Source organism: Drosophila arizonae, chromosome 3, assembly GCF_054131065.1.
Source record: "Drosophila arizonae isolate 15081-1271.41 chromosome 3, UAZ_ARI_1.0, whole genome shotgun sequence".
NCBI lineage: Eukaryota > Metazoa > Arthropoda > Insecta > Diptera > Drosophilidae > Drosophila > Drosophila arizonae.
The window spans coordinates 5,709,982-5,725,838 of NC_142923.1; the positions used below are offsets into that span (position 1 = coordinate 5,709,982).

At 42.0% G+C, this 15,857-nt stretch overlaps 4 protein-coding genes across 6 annotated transcripts; 3 read left to right on the plus strand and 1 right to left on the minus strand.

Annotated features, from left to right (window-relative positions):
• The first annotated feature begins 106 nt into the window (after window positions 1–106).
• Window positions 107–5,437, plus strand: LOC108610539 (protein TIPIN homolog). The gene has a single exon (XM_089465909.1). The coding sequence runs from the start codon at window positions 255–257 to the stop codon at window positions 1,137–1,139; it is 885 nt and encodes a 294-aa protein (XP_089322035.1). The 5' UTR covers window positions 107–254; the 3' UTR covers window positions 1,140–5,437.
• Window positions 1,338–5,388, minus strand: LOC108610529 (protein SERAC1). Its single transcript, XM_018002683.2, has 5 exons — window positions 5,247–5,388; window positions 3,567–4,113; window positions 2,813–3,497; window positions 2,477–2,750; window positions 1,338–2,411 (listed from the first exon to the last, which is right to left on the minus strand). Exons 1-5 carry the CDS (start codon window positions 5,318–5,320, stop codon window positions 1,625–1,627), a joined length of 2,367 nt encoding a protein of 788 aa, XP_017858172.1. The 5' UTR covers window positions 5,321–5,388; the 3' UTR covers window positions 1,338–1,624.
• Window positions 5,438–5,652: 215 nt separating the features above from the next.
• Window positions 5,653–8,388, plus strand: LOC108610534 (RUS family member 1). 3 transcript variants are annotated; one of them, XR_001915659.2, is made up of 6 exons: window positions 5,653–5,794; window positions 5,970–6,158; window positions 6,219–7,009; window positions 7,069–7,402; window positions 7,494–7,838; window positions 7,897–8,388. XR_001915659.2 is itself a non-coding variant. In XM_018002689.2 (5 exons), the coding sequence occupies exons 2-5, from the start codon at window positions 6,092–6,094 to the stop codon at window positions 7,553–7,555; spliced, it is 1,254 nt and encodes a 417-aa protein (XP_017858178.1). In that variant the 5' UTR covers window positions 5,653–5,794; window positions 5,970–6,091; the 3' UTR covers window positions 7,556–8,388. The 3 variants fall into 3 exon arrangements, 1 of the variants encoding a protein (XP_017858178.1); XR_016269513.1 differs by having other exon boundaries at window positions 7,975–8,388; XM_018002689.2 differs by having other exon boundaries at window positions 7,494–8,388.
• A 1,387-nt stretch (window positions 8,389–9,775) lies between these two features.
• LOC108610538 (hydroxysteroid dehydrogenase-like protein 1) lies at window positions 9,776–15,848 on the plus strand. The gene is made up of 4 exons (XM_089465912.1): window positions 9,776–10,176; window positions 10,250–10,360; window positions 10,414–10,881; window positions 15,742–15,848. The coding sequence occupies exons 1-4, from the start codon at window positions 9,891–9,893 to the stop codon at window positions 15,810–15,812; spliced, it is 936 nt and encodes a 311-aa protein (XP_089322038.1). The 5' UTR covers window positions 9,776–9,890; the 3' UTR covers window positions 15,813–15,848.
• The last annotated feature ends 9 nt before the right edge of the window (window positions 15,849–15,857 follow it).

A 15,857-nucleotide genomic window follows, 5' to 3' on the forward strand; every position in this document is an offset into this window, starting at 1 on the left:
CTCTGTTTTTGCGTGTTAAAATTCATAAATTAATTTATTGTTACAATATATTATGGCAAATTATAATGTTTCCATGCCAAACCCACATAAATTATGTAACAAAGACCCATATCTCAGGACACGAGTTGGCATGTTTGCGAGACGTGTTTAGTTTTAATGTGAATGTCAACGGCAAGAAGCAGAAAAATGGCGCTAAACTAGCTTCTTGTTTTGCAGTAGCCGAGTGGTAGATTTGTAGACTTTAATGCATCTCAATGGCATCCATATTTGGTGAGGATGGGGTTGACGACCTGTTCAATGACAATATTGGCATCGATAACGATCAGTTACCAAGTGATGGCGAGCCAGATGCAGGCGAAAAACTGTTCGGCGACGATGATGAAGATGCAGCAAATGAAGCTGGCGAGGGAGAACAAAAAGCCGTTAAGGTGGAACCCAAGAAGCGCGCTGTACGGAATCCACGTCCACGATTGACAGTGGATACGCTACGTGGCCCACGTGGCCTGCACACGATAGAAAACTATTTCAAAGACATAAAATTTAAAGGCAAGGGCTACGAGAAAGATGATTTGAATGAGGTCCTGCGGCGCCTGCAACATTGGGGTCATCGGATGTATCCGAATTACACTTTCGACGATATATTAAACAATATCGAACGTCTGGGCAAGAAGAAGCCATTGCAGGTGCATATGACACGCTATCGATTGGGTCAGCTAGAGGAGTTAGCTGAACAGAATATTGAACTGCAGAACGATGCTAATGATCAGGAGAATGATGATTATGGCGAACCATTTGATGAATTTGATGCCTTACTGGGCGAACAAATTGCCATGTCTAAATTAGCACCTCGGACACCGGCAATAAATCGCAATCTATCCACTACGAGCAGTACTTTGGTGACACCTTCATTCTCACGTAACGCTATCGTATCCACGCCATATGCAGGAGCTGGTCCTACGAAAGCTACTGATGATAGTATCAATGATTATGGTCAACCGCTGCCGCCATCTCAACCAGCAACCCCTGCAACAAAAAGAGCACAGCTGTCCGCAGAGCAAATGGCGCGCATTGCAGAAAATCGTCGAATGGCACAGGAAAAATTGCGAGCCAAGCAAGCGGAGGCCAATGCCGACAAATAGTTTAATTTAAGTTGAATTATTTTTGTTGTATTGTTAGGTGAGCATACGTTAAGAAATAAATTAAGATTCCAGTACAAATATGCAGTAGTCGTTTCCTATATACATATGTTTATAGATTCCCCAGAGTTTTACTATACCAGTGTATATACACATATGTACATATATAATCAACAATTTTGCAGAGAATTAATACAAAGATTTGATTTATAATTTGATTTATTAAGTTTCATTCCTTAAGCAAACTAATAAGATATAAATTAATATTCGTAAATAAAGATTTTCCAGTCGTTTCCTATATTAATGTAAATATACACATTATGAACACACGTTCAGGTGCTAAAGTCGAACTAACGAGAAATACTATTGAATTCGATAAACTACAAACAGATTCCTAGCTGGGATGCATTGCATGATCAAGGTACAAGCGTGGTTAGCGTGTGAAAGTGAATATTTCGCAATGTTCTGAGTCGGTTTGGATTTGCTTTTTAGGTTGTGAAGCGCAGGGCTACGCGTGGCAGCATTTCGAATAGACCCTTAGCGCCCTTAAGTACGAAAGCGATAATATTCATGGTGAGCAGATCAGTATTGGGCACAGATTGCTCATCTGTATCCTTTGGATCGGAGCTCTGTTTGATAGCCTCCCTTATGACGTGAAGAAGGCGCTGATAGAGAAACGATTGGCGATAGATCGGCTTGGACAAGCTAAGATGATCATCTTTGAGCAAAAAGAATTCACCGAAATCAATTCGTGACGATTCCTCCGTGACAATGCGCAACGGGAACTTAAATGTGGTCAACATTGTGGGCGATCCTTCGGCCACACTAAGGACATTCACGTGACGCAGAACGGTGTGCAGACAGCCCATGAACCGACGATGCATCTCCAGCAATTTTGGTGAATTTTCTTCCATTTCCTTAACCTCAATCGATGGCGACAAAATCACTTGCATATGCTGTTTCCATTTAGCAATAGGTGAGCCGCGATGCGGAGTTCCCAGAAATACAATTGCTTGCGTATTCTTGGCTAGCTGTTGCACATTCTTTTCCACAGAATCCACAGATTTTAGCAATATTAGCTTAGTAAGCAGTCCTCCCATGGAATGACCTATCCAGACCACAGGGCGTCCATTGCCCACATCGGCGGTGGCAATGCGTTCCAACAGCGAGCTGGCCCGAACATCAATATGGCCCTGGCCCTTTTCGCACGGACAATACTTGGTAAAGTTGGCCGACCATTCGGTCACTGCGGACGTATAGTCAATGCCAATGATTCTATAATGGAAATTTATATGTGAAAATCATAATTAATACTCAGCTGAATTCCGTAACGTGCTTACCTTGAATCGGGATAATCATCTGGCAGCCATTCCATGGGCCAACAGTTTGTATACTCTTCGCTACTATCCTGATTAGTCCATTCATTGCCTGAGACACTAAAATTGCCACGACAATTCTCGTTAGCTTCCAGTGGTACATCTGGATGCACCACTTCCCAGTCCGAATCCAGCTCAGCCTCACTGCATAGGGTTTCCATAAACTCTTTGGTAGCCGTATCGCTGATGTTCAAATGTGTATCCTCAACCTTCTTTTTGCTCGCCTTAAGCAGAGCCTCTGCGGGTACAAAGACATTTCAATATTTATCGGAATAAAAATGGGAGTTTCTTTTCAAATACCTTTCGTTTTGAGATTGTGCTTGTTTGGATCGGGCTGTATTTGTGCCGGTATTAAAGGTCTGCCCTGCTGTTTATTGTACTGTGATCTACTTCCATTCCTCTTCTGTTCGCCCACAAGAAATACATCATCTGTTTCGCTGGTGTAAAAGGCATTCTTGCCATAGAGCCCTAATTCGGTGGGCTTACGATCGCGTTGACGCCACGTAATAAAAACGCCACCTAATAATCCATGAATGAATACAATATCCGCCTTGGGCTTGCGTCGGGTGCGCACACGCGGATGCAATGGATATACATTGGGCGGGTATGTGAACTGATTGGGATCATCGTGATCCAGATTGGCCATTGTCTTGGCCGATATGACCTGTAGACGCAAATCGGGGCACTGTTGCCACTCAGCCAATGCACCCACCCAGCCAGACACAAAGAAATGTTCCACTGCGTCTTCAACTAGAGATAAATTAGCTAGAACTTTGCACAGTGTAGAAAGCGTTTCATTGTCATCGGCGAAAATCTTGCGCAGTTCCATTAAATGCATTAGGCCGCCCTCGTGTATAATCTTTGCCGCAACTTTGGTATCCTTTGTGATGTGATGCAAAAATGAGATGATTTCCTTCATCAAATCTGTGTCCAACACGGAAAGCGAAATGATTTGGTCCTGTGTTAAAAATTCACTGTCATCGTTCTAAGGGGAGAACGTAAAAAATCGTAAAGTTTTTTGTTTGATCCTATGACTTCTTAGTCATATACTCACCACATGAGCCTGATTGGGAAAGTATTTACTGAAGAAGTGGTCCACACAGGACATGGGACGCAACCGATCGAGCATACTGTGCAGGTCACTGAGCAACAATTTGGGATTACGGATGCAGCCACGCCTCGGCAGTGGCATAAACCAACGCATATCGGCGCCGCAACGGGCCAGAGAGACAGATGTACGTGCATCACAGATCTGTGCCAAGTGCCGGAAATCCCAATCCTTCAGGTGATCCATACAGATTAGCTGTTGCACGGCCTTCAAGCGCTCCGCCTGGCTGCCGTTTTGAGCAATGTTCAGCAGACGCCATGCAACCGAATGCTTCGCTGCCTTCCACCATTTGCCAATGGGATTGATGATCACGCTTATCCACTTCTTCTCGTCCTCCTGTTTCTGTTGCAACTTGCGCATAGATTCCCGGTAAATGTGATACTTAATGTAAATATATTCAGTGCGACGCTTGTCTGGCTCCTGTTGCTTCTTTTCCACATATTGCGATAAATATTTACGGATTTGAGGTGTCTCGTATAGAATGATGCCGGCACTAAAAAAAAAAGGTATAAGAATTTTTGTAAATTGATATATTTAGCATGTTGTTGTTGTCGCTCTTGTTATTGTTGTTTACTCGTTATCGTTGCCTTGTTTTCTTTCTATTTAACCCAAATGTCAACAAGCCAGAAAGTGCTGCCAATAAAACGTTGTTGACAAAAACGTGCCATAAACAAAAACAACTATTAGTTTTATAAAAGTGGGCGTGTCACCAATACCAAGACAGAAATGGCGCCACACGCGCTAGATTAAATTTTTAGATATAAACAATCAATAGTGCTGCCAATTTTTGAAAAAATCTAGCAACAAAAATAGCCGAATTTTTATCTAATTGAAATGTTGATTTTTGACGATACATTTAATTATAATATATATGTATATGCATTTCTATGTATCTTTCAATTGAAATTTGTAATCGCATTTCTTGAATATTTTCCGCTAATGTTATCAGCTAAATGACTCATATTTCTGACAAAAATTAAGCCAAATGTAGCTTGAAATTAGCGAGATAACCAGCACTGAAAAATATCATACACAAATCGTTGGGGGCCGTTTTTCGCAAAAACTAATGCGCACTATTTTGGCGCTCAGCACGTTTTGGTGTTTATGCGCTTACGTGTCGGTGTGTTGGTGTGATCACTGATCAGGAGAGGGCCTTGGCCAGCTGTTACGCACAAGAAGCAGTAAAGCAGAGAAAGACGATGAAAGCAACAACAAAATTAACTCTATCATGCTATCTCATTTTGGCAAAATCGTACGTTTGTTTTGATCGTGTTTTGTGTTAACATCAACAACAACAACGCTCGTTGGCGGTTGCTCAAAATGTGCAGAGTGAATAATATGCTTGTTATTGTTGTTATTGTCCAATTGCTGTAAACAGCAATCTGTATCTGAGTGCAGCTGCACTTAGATATATTTACATAGTTAAAAATACAGGGGAATCACTTTTGTTCATGGCCAAGTGGCGCCACATTCGGCACATGTGTGCCAAGACCTTTATAGTTCAGCTTGAATTTGAAATGACGAGCCCCCGCATTTAGATGGCATGGTTATTCATTCGTTTTAATTATAAAGTAGTTGCGGTTAGGACCAGCTGTTGCTGTTACAGTTGCACTTGCTTTCACTTACGTGGTCAATATGCCAAAACCTCCAAGTAGCTTTGGAAAACGGCGTAATGTTGCTTTAATATCCTCTAATGACATTGCCTGCTGTATTTCGATTGTGTTTGTGTAGCCTGGCGAACTCACTAGTAAAATTTGTCAAGTAGTTGCCAAAAGTTTACTATGTTATTTTTTTTTTTTTTTTTTTTTTTTTTATTTCTCACAATCACAATTTAAATTTAGATTGTTGCCTCAGACTTCGAACTTATCACTTTTTCACTTTTACTCAAATTGTATTGTTGTTTTTTATTTCTTTTCTCTAAGTTTTGTATTAATTAATAAGTGTATTAATTAATAAGCGACCCCTTTGGGGTCTAGAGTTTTCCTTTCTTGAACTTTTGTGTTGTGCTTCAAATTGTTGAATGACTGTTTTGTTTTGTTTCGTCTCTTTTATCACTTTTCGTACGCGCACGGGCTGCCACACTATTTTATAATACACACAGTGCTGCCACGTCGTTAGCTACAATTATCTTTCAACAAGAATGTTAAATTTCATACTTAATAAAATTATGTTAGGTGAGTGCATATTCCTTGATTGAAAATACGGCTTTAAATAATGTGTTTATAAAAATAAAATATTTTTTGGCGTCACACCCGCTCTATTAAAATATATTTTCAAACTCGCGCTCGCTGTTAATAACATTTCGGCATATGTTAACGGCCTTCTCACCGTTGTGCGCTCTCTAATTAGAAGAACTGTTTGCTTTGTAAAAAAACTGCGGAGCGTGAGTATGTTGCCTACGCTCTGCGAGTGTGCACGCACTGGTCCCGCATTTAGTGTAAGCAGAAACGGTGTTGAATTAATGTACAATAATGAAAATACATTTTCGCGAACAATATGGCACCAAAGGGGAGGAAATACTGTATGTGACGCCAGCAGGTGAGTTGATAATACCATAATCATATCTGCAGACAATTATGCAAGCCTCATTATCCGCAGATCAAAGCAATATTGTGCGAGTGCCTCTACGCGGCGATAAGCTGGTCATTCAAGAGAAGTTCTTGTTATTTCGTGTGCTCCAAAATATCTTTCTGCCCAAGGGCTATCCGGACTCTGTGTCCGATGATTATGCGGCGTATCAAATCTGGGATACAGTGCAAGCATTTTGCAGCACCATTTGCGGCACACTCTGCACACACGCCATTCTCAAAGGAATCGGAGTGGGCAGCGAGAATGTGAATGCGTATTCGGCGACGGTCACCTGGATACTAAAGGAGGGCAGCGGGCATATGGGACGCATTATATTTGCCTGGTGGCAAGGTAGTCAACTGGATGTGGACTCTAAGAAATGGCGATTGCGAGCGGATTTTCTCAACGATCTGGCAATGGGCATTGAGATCTATGTGCTTCCAAAATATCCGCATTTCAGCACGCAAATTCTTTGCGGCTCCACTCTGCTAAAGGCAATTGTAGGCGTGGCGGGCGGTGCGACGCGTGCTGCATTGACGCAACATCATGCGGTGCGCGGCAATTTGGCGGATGTCGCCTCCAAAGATAGCTCCCAAGAGACGTGCGTCAATCTGATTGCCTCCTTTATGGGCCTCTATTTGCTGACTATGATCAAGAGCCAAGCGATGCTTTATACAGTTTTCTATATTGTGGTCACGCTGCATCTGTATGCGAATCTAAAGGCTGTGCGCGCGGTTTGCTTGCGCACCTTCAACGAATCGCGTTATCTAATTACATTAGAGGAGTTCTTTAGGTCGTCACAGATGCTGACACCACAGCAGGTGGCCTTTATTTTCCATATACAATATACATATATCTCTAACTACTGTCTCTCTTTTAGGTCAACAAATTGGAACGCGTTACTCTCGGCCAAATGGTCTCCGTATCACTGAATATTCGGCTCGGTTTGAGCGTAAAACATCTCATAGATGAGTACAAGAGCAGCGATGTCATCGAGGATATTGTGTCCTCGTTCGATCCCCATGAACACTTCATTATAGCGGAGAGCAAAAAGTATTTGGGCGTCTATTTGCATTTCGATACACGACCACAGGATGTCCTGAAGGCATATTTCTTTGGTGTCTCTTATCTGCAGGATCGGAAACATATTAAGGAAAAATATTGGGATATCCAAGGCAAATGGCAAGAGTTCTTGAGTCTAGCGCAAAAAGAGGGTAAGATAGTCGGATCTGTTTCGATCCGGTTTTGTAAGCCTTAGTAAATGTATATTAATGCTAAACAAAAATATTTATAATGATCCTTTAGGTTGGATAATTAATCAGCATTTGTTGTTGGTTGATGAATATCGATTGGACTGGAAGGCTTAAAGGATGAGCTGAGCTTACTAACTGGACCAGAGATGATAAAATGCTAAGATCGCCGCTTGCTATAAATGACATTATTTAGTTATTATTTTGTAGGCTTGGAGCATTCAAACAACACAGACACTCACTCACACACATTCTCACATATCTCACATGGTTAATAACCATAAGGCAAACGTTGATATTAACAAAAATTATTGCGATTATACATATTTACACATTCTAGATTTTAGACACAAGAGAACACTCATGCGCATCTATCTCAACTATACTTAATAACTGAAAGGTAAAGAATCATTCGAATATAACGTGAATATCTTCCAACTAATGTAACTCTGCCTTAGCACAAAGTAACGTTTGTAAACGATATTCAATATTATACTCAAAGAGTCCTTATCTGGACCTTCTCTATTTGTATCTAGGCCATCTAAAGAAAGGACACCCTCAAGAATTTTAGAATCAAACGATGGGCTGGAATATTTAATGAATATAATGTCTATTTTTTAATAACTTACCACTTGTATATTTCGAGGAGGTACTTTTTACCACAAATTGAAAGCAAAACTAAGAAATTATGAAAAAAAAAAAAAAAAAGAAAACTGCGCAACTATCGATCCACTTAAATTGCAAGTCATAAAATGTGTACAAAGTTCATTAACTGAAATTAATTGATTAAGCACTCTCAATTAGTACATTTGATACAAGAAACGTGTAATATTATTTATAAGCTTCGTATATTTATATAATAATAATAATTGATGTATGAATTTTATATTTTGCAATATACTCAGTCCATTAGCTTAGCACTTAAAAATTAGCTTCAAAAATGCTTTTTATATTATGCGAGTCAAAGATAGTCAAGAAACGCAATTGATTTTAATAGAAGAATAAATAAAGTTCTTCGCAATTTTATGCAAAGATAATCGAAAGAAGTCTAATTTTTTACTAGTTGAACTTTTAGATTTTGGATTACAAACATATCGGATAAACATACAACACATATTGAAGCTAACTTTTTGCAACAAATTTGAGTGTTTTGTCCCACTGTTAAAATACGTTTTAGATTATTCAAACAACTAAAGCTTCGTTACTTTTGATGTTAACTAACAGCTCTGTTGCGACATAAACGCTTCACAGAGTTGCTCTGTTATGCGATTTAAAGTTTGGCGGGCACTTCAGCAGAGATCCTTAAAATGCTCCTAAATAATCAAAATTAAATATTTCGTTGCAAACTCCAATAGCAAGTCTATAAAATTGATCAAGCATTTGAAATTAAAAGCTATGTAGATAATGGTATGATATGACATGTCATTATAACCGACTGAATGGTTAATAGACACTTACAGAATATTTATTTTTAGAAGTCCAGAAGAACGGGGTAATCTGCCTGAATCTAAAATAGCTGAAAAAAAAAAGAACTTGCCTCCCTCACCCTCTGAATATAATATCTACAAAACTATAATACTCTAAACACATTTTTCCATAGACTGTGAGAATACCCCTATAGCATTTTCATACAATACATAAAAATATAATTGATAGCAAATAGAACTTTGCAAAAGATAACAAATTATAAAAACACTTTTCTATAAATGGGAAATCGCTTTATACCGTTTTTTTGTGAAAATGTATATAGCAGACAGAAAAGGTAGTAGAGATCTCATAAAGTATATATAATTTTGATCAGGGTGATGAGCCAATCTAGCTGCGTCTAGAGCACTTCTTAATACTACATTTCATACTAATTATTCTGACAGATCTTGGCTGATAAGAAAACCACATTTCACTATCGATACGACAAAAGTGAAGAAAGCAATCAATAGACCAGTAATATTATGCAATAGCCGCTGCCCGAATCCAGTCAGTAGATCCACAGAGAAATGACCTTGGAAGTGCATGGGCAATATGATAATAAATCGAGCGATGCACCCGACCTGAAACGCACTGCAATGCGATGACAATTAATAAGCAATCGAGGAGCCAAAGCAATTGCCAATCAAATGTTTTCTTTAAAAGAAAACATTTTTATTGCCAAACTATAATTATTATAACTGTTCGCCGTGCGGACAGATATAGCAATAAACAAAGGCACCGAATTGGTCAGTGTGTTGGAATTCCTAATGTAGTACTTGTCGCACTTCTCAAGTCTGTTTTGACTACTCGCCATTTAATGCACGAATTTGTATGCCGAGCAAGAACCTTTAATCGGCGAGTTTATATTATAAACACACGAATCACATAACAGATCGATGTCAGTCGTGGTGCGACGTCGATGTACACAGTCCGTTGTTGGGTCGAGCGCTGCTAGGCACGGGAATTTAATTGAAATTCAAGCAGAATGTCTATCAGCCTATCAACGTTTCTTATCAGCGTGGGGGTATACGCACTCGCCGCTTATCTGTACGAGCAGCTGAGGACGCCTTATCGCTTGCTGAAGTTGCGCCTGCTTGGCGATGCGAGGCACAGGCTGAGCATCAAGGAGCGCTTCGGTAGCTGGGCGGCGATCACGGGCAGCAGCGATGGCATTGGCAAGGCGTATGCCATGGAGCTGGCAAGGAATGGCATCAATGTGGTGCTGATAGCCAGGAACGAGGAGAAACTGAAGGCAGTGGCCAAGGAAATAAGTACGTGGAGAGGGAATGGAATGTATGTGGCATGGAATTAATATATAAATAATATTTTTTCCGACTCTTTCAGCTACGGAGTGCAATGTGCAGGTAAAAATTGTCATCGCTGATTTCACACAAGGCTCAGCCGTTTATGATCACATTGAGCAGGAGCTAAAGGATCTGCCCGTAACCATACTAAGTAACTATAGTCATGCATTAATCTTGATCTCAGCTCATCCTCCTCTCGCCTAGTTAACAACGTGGGCATTGGCTTCCCTGGTGGCGTCGCCCGCGTGAGCAAGGATCAAGCCCAGCAGCTGATCGATACAAATGTGGTAGCAGCAGCGCAGCTGTCGCGGTATTTCCTCCAACGCCTGCGCTCCGAGAAGAAGCAGGGCGCCATTGTCAATGTCAGCTCCGGCACGGAACTGCAGCCGATGCCCTATGCGGCCCTCTATGCGGCCTCGAAGGCATTCATGCGCAGCTTTACACTGGCGCTGCAGTGGGAGGCCGCGCCCTTTGGCATCCATGTGCAGTTGTTGTCGCCCAACTTTGTGGTCACCAAGATCAACAGCTACTCGAAGCGCATCATGAGGGGCGGCCTCTTCATACCCACGGCGGAGCAATATGCACGCAGTGCTGTGGCCCAGCTGCGGGATGGTGTGGACGAAACACCTGGTTATTTCTGGCATCATGTCCAGAATGCCGCCATGACGGTCTTCCCATGGAGATTTTTTTTTTTTTTTTTTTTTTTTTTTTTTTTTGTATATATATTTTAAGCGCTGAATCTGTACAATGCAAGTTTAGTACCTTAACAACACAATTCGAATTTTTATATAACACCTAACCTTCTGATGTATTCAGGAGGACTTACAAATATATATTTACAAGTATCCCTAAACGACTTATCTCATATTTTTGGCAAAACCCAAGCGTTTTAATCGCCTTAGTGGTCTCGCAGGAAGCAATCTTCTCGCTAGTCTGCTCCGGTGTCTAGCCAGTCTGTCACTATATCGACTAGTGTGTCTCCCAATCTGTTCCTCCACAGTAAACAGTTTCAGATCTCGATGTAGAGTTGAGCCGCGCACATACCATGGGCAGTTTGTAATTTGCCGCAATACACGATTTTGCAGGACCTGTATGCGTTTATAGTTTGATTTTGCGCATATTCCCCAAATCTGCACACCGTAGAGCCAAATTGGGGCTATACAGTGGACATAAACCGCTCTCTTAGCTCTGAGTGACATGGTGCTGCGTCTGTTGAGCAGCCACCGCAGTTGTTGCATGCGTTGCCCACATCTCCTAGCCACTGCCTTAAGATGAGGACCAAATGTTAGACGCTTGTCAAGGGTGATGCCAAGGTACTTTGCCTGCGAAGGTTGATCAAGTGTTTCGCCATCTAAACGTATAGGCGGGGTGTGGCTGATGAAGGTTTTTAGGGTGAAGCAAGTGTTGGTGGTCTTGCGTGGGTTAATCTTCATGTTCCATCTTTTGCACCATGCTACTAGTGTGTTTAGGTAGCTCTCCACTCCATTCGCAGCCTCAGTGGGACATTTTGAGCTGTAGAGCACCGCTATATCGTCTGCGTAAGTAGCGAGAAGGGCTTTGCCAGGATTCTCCATGTGGCGCACGCTAGGGGAGGGTAGGTCGGCCGTGTAAATGGAGTAAAGCAGCGGCCCTAATACGCTGCCCTGAGGAACTCCAGCTCTCATTTGGCAAGGAGTCGAGTATGTGTTCCGTACTCTGACAATAAATTGCCGACCCTCCAGATACGATCGTAGAATCCCGAAGTAAGGTGCTGGGAAGAGGTTTTTGATTTTGCTGAGAAGCCCTGTATGCCAGACCCTATCAAATGCTTGCTGCATATCGACAAAAACTGCGTTGCAGTATTCCATGTCATCAAATGCCTGAAGGATGTGCCTCGTCAACCGGTGAACCTGCTCCACAGTTCCGTGTCCTTCTCTAAAGCCAAACTGATGGTCCGGTAAGATATGACGTTCACTGATGATATTGCCAAGTCGATTGGCAATAAGTCTCTCCCATACTTTGGAAAGTGACGACAGCAGACTTATTGGGCGGTACGATTCTGGGTCATCCTCTGGCTTTCCTGGTTTGTGGATCATTACAATCGCTGCCATCTTCCATTGCTTAGGAAAGAATTCCACCCTCAGCATAGCATTAAATATTAAAGCTATGAAGATGATCGCCCGAGTAGGGAGGGCTTTTAGCGTTGCATTGCTCAGTCTGTCATAACCAGGTGCTTTCTTATTCGGCAAGGACTTTATGACTTCAGCAATTTCCTCAACCCTAACTGCCCTAATGGGTAAGGACATTTGTAGAGGTGTCTGTAGACTATCAGTGGTCTCTTCGATCTGATCAGCAGTGGCAAATTCATAGGGTGTGAACCTGGCTTCTAGATGCTTCGCAAACGAATTCGCTTGCTCCTCTTCGTTCTTAGCTAGATCACCGCTAGGACACCGGATTGGTACCTGCCTAAACGGTTGTCTCTTAAGTGACTTGGTACACTTCCAAAGCGAGTATCCAGCATCAACTGTATAATCCAAAGAAGCCAGCTTCTGCTCAAAGAAGTTGCTTCGAAGTTCTCTCAATACATTTCGTAGTTGCCTAGCAGCCCGGTTCCATAAGATTCGGTCCCATGGGTCCTGCGTTCTGATTGCGCGTCTACGAAGTCTTCTTTTTTGCAACAAAAGATCCCTGGCCTCTCTTGTTAGTCGAATTCCATAGTTGGAACCTATCTGGGGCTCAGAAGGTGTTGATGCAGCAGCAGCCGTATAAATGCTCTCAGTGAAGCTATTGACAGCCATCTCAATATCTTCACCAGAGTTTAGAGTAGTGTTTAGCTGAATCGAGCTCTCTAAATGTTGCCTAAAGACGAGCAGGTTTGTGTGTCTGGTTATTAGAGAGCGATTTGCGTTAACGTTTATGCCTTCTGTCTCAATATTAATGACTAAAGCCAGATGATCCGAGTCCAGATCCCAGCTCTGAGTTATGCTTACTCGAAAATCCGGTATTCCATGATACAGGGCAAAGTCTATGCAGGACGGTGTGTGGTGAAGCACATATGGATACCTGGTTGGCGATCCAGTAGCAAGGATCCTAGAGCCAGTAACGGAGATGGCTTCTGCTAGTTCGCGTCCCCTCGGTGAGTTGTATGTGTCTCCCCACAACCAATGGCGGGCATTCCAATCGCCACCAACTAAATACCTTTGGCCGCAAGCACGAAGTGTGTTGATGAAATGCATTTCGTCAATCCTCACCCTTGGTGGGCAGTAAATAGCGCTGAACTCCACGTCTCCCAGGGCCGTAGCTACTTTTACAGATGACATTTGTATGTTACGGGTTTCAGTGACTCTTTGAGGAAAATGGCGAAGAGCTGTCCTGACCAATACCGCCACTCCGCCAACGCTGTTATTATTTCGTGATGGTCTGAAAGCTGGGTAGCAGGCATATCCATATATTTTTATAGTGTCTCCACGCTTCATCCTGATCTCCGTTAAAAGAAGAATGTCGACGCTGTTGTTGTGTGCGAAGAGTTCAATTTCTTTAGCTTTTGTTGAAATGCCATTAGCATTCCAGATAAGAACTTTTAGTGGATTCATTTCGAAGCTGCAACGTTGTTTGGAGACTGACAATTTGGCCTTTCCCCAGTCCATACCTTAATCGAGTTGGTCAACTCAAGTACTATACTCTCGAGTTTTTCGATACGTTGGTTTACTTGCCTGTTATGCTGCTGCTGTTCTTGTTGCTGCCGCTGCAACCATGTGAGAAACTGTTGTTGTTGTTGCTGCTGGAGCTGCTGCTGCCACTGTTGGAACTGTTCCTGCTGCTGTTGCAACACTGCCTGTAAATCATAAGGGCTGTGTTGCAGATTATTCAAATTATGTTGCTGTGGAATTTGATGCGCTAGAGGATTATGAAGACGCTGCTGAGCAGGTCCGTCTTTGCAATGTGTTGCAATAGGATTTCTTTTCACCATTTCAGCATAAGAGACTGATGTATTCCTTCCAGTGCCTGCCGTTGGCTGATGTGGAGTTAGCTGCGGCTGTTGCTGAGTTGTCTGTCTGTTAGCCCTTTGTTTACGATCAGACCTCAAGGTGGGGAATTGCTGGTTCGCTGTAGAAGGTGCGGAAGGGTAAGCATAATCATTCTGTGCATTTAAGTTAATGTGTCTTGGCCTGTTCAGATTATTTTCCCTCCTTGCAGGCCTCATAGATCGGCGAAGAAATTCTTGATACCATTCACATCCTTTATAGCTAGCCATGTGGCTGCCAGAGCAGTGTATGCATTTGGGCTGTGCATCTGGAGGACATATACATTGCATTGTTTGATGGTTTTCACCACATCGGGCACAATTAGGCTGTCGGCGGCAATATTTAGCAGTATGGCCGTAGTCTTGGCATCGACGACATTGTGCGATTTCGGTTGTTTTTCGCATTCTCTCAACTCTAATTTTTTGGCGGCAAAGAGTCTTAACTTTATAAATTTCGTTAATTTTTGGACATGGCTTAATATTAATGAAAAAAATATTAAGCTTTTCATCCTTATTTATGCGTGATCTTGGGTTATGAATATGGAGAACTTCGAAGCCCAGTTTATTAAAATCGGCAATAATGTCTTTATTTAGAGTACTGTTGTGCAGATCTCTTACAACAATCCGGTGTGGCTTTTCTGACTGCATTTGGTATGTGTGGAATTCTATTCCAAGTGTATCCAGTCGATCCACAATGGCTCTATAGGTGTCGCTGTCATTAGGGAAGACTCTGACCGTTTCCCCTTGATTAGCTTTAACAACGACGTTATCTAAGCTGGCAACTTCGCTTATAAGCTCAAAGAGGTCATTTAAGTCGCTAACATTAAGTACTATTTGGGGTGGTTTCGACGACTGAGCTTTAACTGGAGCCCCAGAGTTGCCAACTATGGCAGCAGTCCGATTCGACGCAGCAATAGCCGCTTGATTGCTGGTGCTGGGCTGTTCACACAAGTCTTCTACATCCATGTCAGCTGGAATTTGCGCAAGCAATCCGAATCTGTTAGAACTGCCAGTATAATGAGATTGTTGCGAGGTAGAGCGTTCGTTATTCTTTCCAAGGTTGAATTTCTTCTTAGCAAGATTAGGAGAAGTCGTAGTAATTATCTTGCGCTTAATTGTAGAATTTTTCCGCCAACTTTCCACATTTTGAAAACGCATTGCTCCATTTGCGCTTTGAGGATTGGTTTTGGGTACCTGTACTGCAGGCAGCACTGTAATCACCATTTCGTTGTTTGAAGGCTCGTTGACAGCTTTCAAGAGTGCATCACGAAGATTTTTGTTAAGCACCATTCTGGCAATGCTTTGTACATAGATGCTATTTTAAAAACAGCTGTTTTGCTTGCACACGCAAGCCGGGCAGCAAAGCCCCGGTTAGCAATTTTCAATAGTGAATATATCAATGCCCTTGAACTTATATCACAAGCAGTGCCCCAAGAAGCCACTATTATAAATGGGCCACAATTGTGGGCTTGTTTAAGAGTATTATTTTAGGAATTTAAAAAATTTAAAAATTTAAAGTCTGACGTAAATCCCATGGAGATTGCGTTTAAATTTGTCTCAGATATTCTTCAAAACACTTGCTGATAAGAACAAGAAATAAAAGCGCTGCATACTTCTGGGCTGTAAAAGAAATGAATATGGTTTG